The 6,000-nt window shown below is 44.8% G+C and overlaps 1 protein-coding gene across 1 annotated transcript in view; it reads right to left on the bottom strand.

Moving 5' to 3' along the window:
- The window catches only part of pde1ca (phosphodiesterase 1C, calmodulin-dependent a), a gene marked incomplete at both ends in the record, with an annotated part of 234,391 nt that overhangs the window by 114,942 nt on the left and 113,449 nt on the right, over positions 1-6,000 (bottom strand). Inside the window, one exon of the mRNA XM_084325782.1 lies at positions 3,531-3,557. Within this exon, the coding sequence (XP_084181908.1) occupies positions 3,531-3,557 (27 nt within the window). The remainder of the gene's footprint in view (positions 1-3,530; positions 3,558-6,000) is intronic.

The raw sequence follows: 6,000 nt of genomic DNA, 5'->3' as shown, positions 1-6,000 counted from the left end.
GAGAGGGAGAGAGAGATAGAGAGAGAGGGGGCGAGAGAGAGAAACAGAGAGAGAGACAGAGAGAGGGAGAGAGAGACAGAGACAGAGAGAGACATAGAGATAAGGGAGATAGAGACAGAGAGGGAGAAAGAGAGGGAGAGAGAGGGGGGGGATAGGTACTGCTTAAAATTTGGTAGAAAGGGAAAAGATTTTGTTTTAAATCTACCAAACAAACTCACTCACAGTCTCTCACTCACACATACACTGCACAAGCAGCAACATGTAACTCTTTCATCCAAAGCTCTTTTATTCACTCACTCACACATACATTGCACAAGCAGCAACATGTAACTCTTTCATCCAAAGCTCTTTTATTCACTCACTCACACATTCACACACCGACACTCTTTTATCCAAAGTGCTTTACAATTCGTTCCTCATATTTGACCCATTCACTCACACATTCACACACCGATGGCAGAGGCGACCATGCAATGTGCCACCTGCTCATCAGGAGCAGTTAGGGGTTACGTAAGTGTCTTGGGAACCCTCAGATTACCAGACGACTGATCTACCTCCTAAGCCACTGTCGCCCCCAGATACACACAGACCAACAAGCAGAAGCCTACATGCACATAAAAACACACACACACACACACGCACGCACGCGCACACACACACACACACACACACACACACACACACACACACACACACACACACACACACACACACACACACACACACACACACACACACACACACACACACACACACACACACACACACACACACACACACACACACACACACACACACACACACACACCACACACACACACACACACACACACACACACACACACACACACACACACACACACACACACACTTAATCCAATATATACATTGTTATACAACAGGTAGGTCCGATCACGCATTGTGATTGGTCGAGAGCGTTCTAAACCGTGGGTATAATCATGATACACTCACAGTTAAATCACCATGAATATACCACTGCGCCTGGCTTTAGAATGTTGTAGAAAGTTCATTCTATTCATTCTGTTTAAACCAATGGGGTTTTTCTTCACAGTTGCAGATAAAGATTAGGCTACACTAATATTATAGTATTATATACTATTATAGTATATGACTTGTCATAAAAATAAAAATAAAACATTTATCATAAATGATGTAGCCTATATCTGCATCCGCTTGGCGCTCGGCGCTCCATCAAGACGTCACCATCACTTTCGTACCAACCGTGCCCTTATTGGATTATTTATGTTGACGAAACTGACGAGTTATATTCATTAAAGAAAGTTGATTTAATAAAAAGAATTACTATTTAATCAGATTAATCCGTTTATTGAAATTGAGGATGTAGTTTGAGGATATAAAATATGACGACAGACATTCGAAGCTTCGTTCGAATACTTCAATAGGAAAAAAAAATTACATTCGGTACAGCCCTAGTTTCAACTGCCGTTCATCAAACGGAAACTGATATATGTTAGAACTCTTTGGACACACATACATAGGATCACATTCTTTCTCTCTCCCTCCCTCCCTCTCTCTCTCTCTCTCTCTCACACACACACACACACACAACACACACACACACACACACACACACACACACACACACACACACACACACACACACCACACACACACACACACACACACACACACACACACACACACACACACACACACACACACACACACACACACACACACACACACACACACACACACACACAACCACACACACACACACCATCCCCCATACACACACACACACACACACACACACACACACACACACACACACACACACACACACACACACACACACACACACACACACACACACACACACACACACACACACACACACACACACACACACACACACACACACACACACACACACACACACACACACACACACACACACACACACACACACACACACACACACACACACACCACACACACACACACACACACACACACACCCCACCATTGGACCACTAGAGTGTGTTGACGTGATCCTTGCAATATAGAAATTAATTGAAGCCAATCATCCATCCAAGCTATTTACTGTTTGCTACGGACTGTGTTTCTCTAATGACTCCCAACATGACACGCTATGCTGCCTTGCTGTGTCAGTATCCCTGTGTCGGTATCCCCGTGTCAGTATCCCCGTGTCAGTATCCCCGTGTGTCAGTATCCCTGTGTCGGTATCCCTGTGTCAGTATCCCTGTGTCAGTATCCCCGTGTGTCAGTATCCCTGTGTCGGTATCCCTGTGTCAGTATCCCTGTGTCGGTATCCCTGTGTCGGTATCCCCGTGTCGGTATCCCTGTGTCGGTATCCCCGTGTCAGTATCCCCGTGTCAGTATCCCCGTGTCGGTATCCCCGATTGAACCTAAAGCCATGTCTGGGGTTCTCTCTCTCTCTCTCTCTCTCTCTCTCTCTCTCTCTCTCTCTCTCTCTCTCTCTCTCTCTCTCTCTCTCTCTCTCTCTCTCTCTCTCTCTCTCTCTCTCTCTCTCTCTCTCGTCTATCATTCCTGTTACTCCTTAAAGGATCACGCCAAAATATTATGGGATATGCGCCTATCGTCTTCTCCAGTCAGACAGAAGATAGATACCAATTCCCTCTCTGTGCATTCAGTAGAAAGCTATCCGCACAAGCCTATAGCTTAGCACAAATGAATAGAAGCGGATACGGATCAGCAACTTTTGCGAACCTGTAGGTGGACAGGTCCGTAGACCATGGGCCAACAACAGTAGAACAAAGAACTCCCCTTATCTTCTTCCCTTGCAATTAAAATATATTCATTGGGAACAACACTTCGGTACAAGGTCTTCATCAGGTTATCGCCAGATGCTACAGCCATAGAGGAAATGCCTCTGGAACCAGCGGTGGGTGGGCACTGTATGCCATGAAATAGTCTTTAAAAAAAGTATTAATTATTAATTAATTATTAGCAACTATGAGGGGTTTGCCTATTTCGCCTCATAACCATGGAAACCATCTGGAATAATAATGTTGGGACCTTCAACAGTGACTGCTCACTGCTCTGGAATGACCCTCACTGGTACATGTAGGGCTGGGGCATGTGGACAAGAATCCATATCATGATATAATCTGTAGGTTGGTCTGGCAAGCTGTAATTTTAGCTACCATGACCCAGTAGGTATACACTCTATATCTGTGTGTAGTGATTCATTGGTTGAGAGATACTTCACTCAGGCTGTCAACTTGCTGAGCAGAGGGCGGGACATGCACAACAGAGTACTTCTACATGATTGCTTGAATAAAAAATGGCTCCAATCAGAACAATGATAGGACCTTGTCAACTACATCAAACAAACTTGTTTTTTAGTCTTATTAGGGCCGGGGTATGATAGAGTATAGCCTATGACATACAAAGTACAAATCCCACAACGTTTGTGACGCTTTTATTGTTTGTCTCAGGATTCTGATCATGTGATGTTTGGAAGGAGCAGGTGATTGGTCTTCTGGATGCCTCAGTCTTACCTCTGGGACGTCTTCTTGTATTTCCTCCTGCATGACAGAGACAAGAAACAACTAATCAATCCCCAAGGCCAAACAAGTACTGTATCTGCCACCTAACTAGAAAGGAAGGAATCTCTGCGGCGCGTATATCTCGAGAACCGTTCATCAGATCGACTTCACACTCAGCGGGTGTATTGCTGAGGACCCATGGGAGTGCAGTCTCGGATTTGGTGCCATTTGACCAGATGGTGGCGCTATAGTGTGTGTCTGACCTTTGAATATCTCAAGAACCGTTTATCCGATCGACTTCATTTGGTGGGCATATTGCTGAGGACCCAGGGGAGTGCAGTATTGGATTTGGTGCTATTTACATTTGGGAAGCTTATCGACATTGGAAGTCAATTGGATGAGAGGTTCTGGAAAATGCTGCAACCAGCCGTATTGCGGGTCTCAGCACGACGGGAGCAGCACGTCCGGGGGCCACACGCCACGACATCGCTGCAAGTGTCAATACCAGGATCCAAGCAATTGGCCCGTTCCGAACAGGCACGTGTTCCCGTGCAGTGTTGAGTATATGAAGTTGATCGGATGAGTGGTTCTCAAGAACGCTACAAGCAGCAATACCGGGAGCCAGGCAATCGGCCCATTCCAAATGGACATTGCACCGGTAGTTGATCCAATACATGAATTTGAAACCATTCGTCTATCTATGCATGCCTCCTTCCATCACATCCATCCATCCATCCATCCAACCATCCATCCATGCACGAAAATTTTGTTAATCCATTAGAAGATGTATCTATAGACCAGGCAAACATTGACGTCAGTGGTTCTATATTACTGTAATTCCCCACGGTTGGATCATGGCCACAATGTAAAGATGATTATCTCAGAGCTGTGATCTCCATGTGACCTTCTTGTGTACCAGACTAATAAACATCATAACGGTATGTCGGGATTATGCCACTGCAGCTGTTACAGCAGCCGACCACTTTTCCATGGTGTGTTTACAACGGCATGAGACTAAACGTCTCCTGGGGGGGGGGGGGGGGGACTTGAATTTCTAACAGGTACATTCCTAAGTGCTCCAATTTGACAGTGATTCCCTCATGGGCGGTTTTGTGGAAAAGCTCTCCAAAAACAAGGACACACACGGTGTCATAGATGCAAATCTATGGGCGACAGTGGTTCAGGAGCTAGATCGGTCATCTGGTAATTGATTCCTGCTCCTCTCGTGTCAAAGTGTCCTTGGGCAAGACACTTAACCCCTAACTGCTCCCGATGAGCAGGTTGGCACCTTGGATGGTCACCTCCGCCGTCGGTGTGTGAATGTGTGAGTGAATGGGTGAATGTGAGGCATAAGTTGTGAAGCAATTTGGATAAAAGTGCTAAGATAAGTGCAGTCCACAATACAGTAGATTGAACTGGTTTCCCGTGAGCCGCCACTAGGGGCAGAGTGGCTAGAGTGTGAGTGACTGAATCAGTTACCGAATGAATGAATGAATGAGGTCACAGAGGTGCTTCACATCTAAACATGAGCCGTCTAAACATGAGTGTCAAATTCACACGTCTAACCTTACAAGAGAGCCCTGGCGGGACATGAAAAGACATGAAAAGACATGTAATTAAGAGAAGAATCTTGTGGAGAATAAAGTGCTAGCTCGGGGGGCCACTTCCTAAACTTCAATCAGTGTGTTTGGCTTTGGGTGGCCAAAACAGCGGGAGTGGAAAATCAGTCGAGCGAGAGACGAGCAACGTCCTGATGAACAAGTAAACAAACATCAAAACAGGTCAGTTATGTTATGAAACCTGTCAGAAACACAGATGATTTATGAGGGAGAAGTGGGCTACTTGCTTGAGTAAAGATTTGTGTTGCTATTATTACATAGCAGTACATTATTTATTGAGAACGTTTGTATTTTGCTTTTGTTTGGTTTCCATTTCATTATTCATATGTCTATAATGTACCACAAAATCATCTTCTCTCAAAGAGAGAGTTTTGTTTATTGGTGAGCAGTAAGGAGGTACAGTAATTGGCGCTGGTGTCGCTAACTATACAGTCAGGGGTATGCAATTATGTTTGGCCGAGGGCCATATATTTTCCAAGCCATTGTATGGGGGGCCGGCAACAAAAACAATGGCTAATTTAATATATTGATAGTGAAAAGATTTTAACTCTGTGACTAACCACCTTATAACTAAGACATACATTTGTGGCAGAGGCAGAGAATGGACAAAATAAACGAGCTGCATAGGTGGCATAATAAACTGTAAACGACATACACATTTGCACTGAACATTATACCTTTGTCTTTTTTGCCATTTTATTATAAAACCAGAGACAAGCGCCTCTCTCTTATCGGTCTATCTTACATTACGCGCAACCAGCCCGTCTATCTGACAGCCCTTTCTGTGGAGCGCACTGGACTATTGAGAAACAATAGGAATTTTCCATTGGTTCTCCCAGTCCACGTGACCATTTCTAGCATTT

Source organism: Notolepis coatsorum (assembly GCF_963971535.1).
Source record: "Notolepis coatsorum genome assembly, chromosome: 12".
Classification (NCBI taxonomy): Eukaryota; Metazoa; Chordata; class Actinopteri; order Aulopiformes; family Paralepididae; genus Notolepis; species Notolepis coatsorum.
The sequence above is the reverse complement of the archived record's forward strand: the minus strand, read 5'-3'. Positions and strand labels throughout refer to the sequence as shown.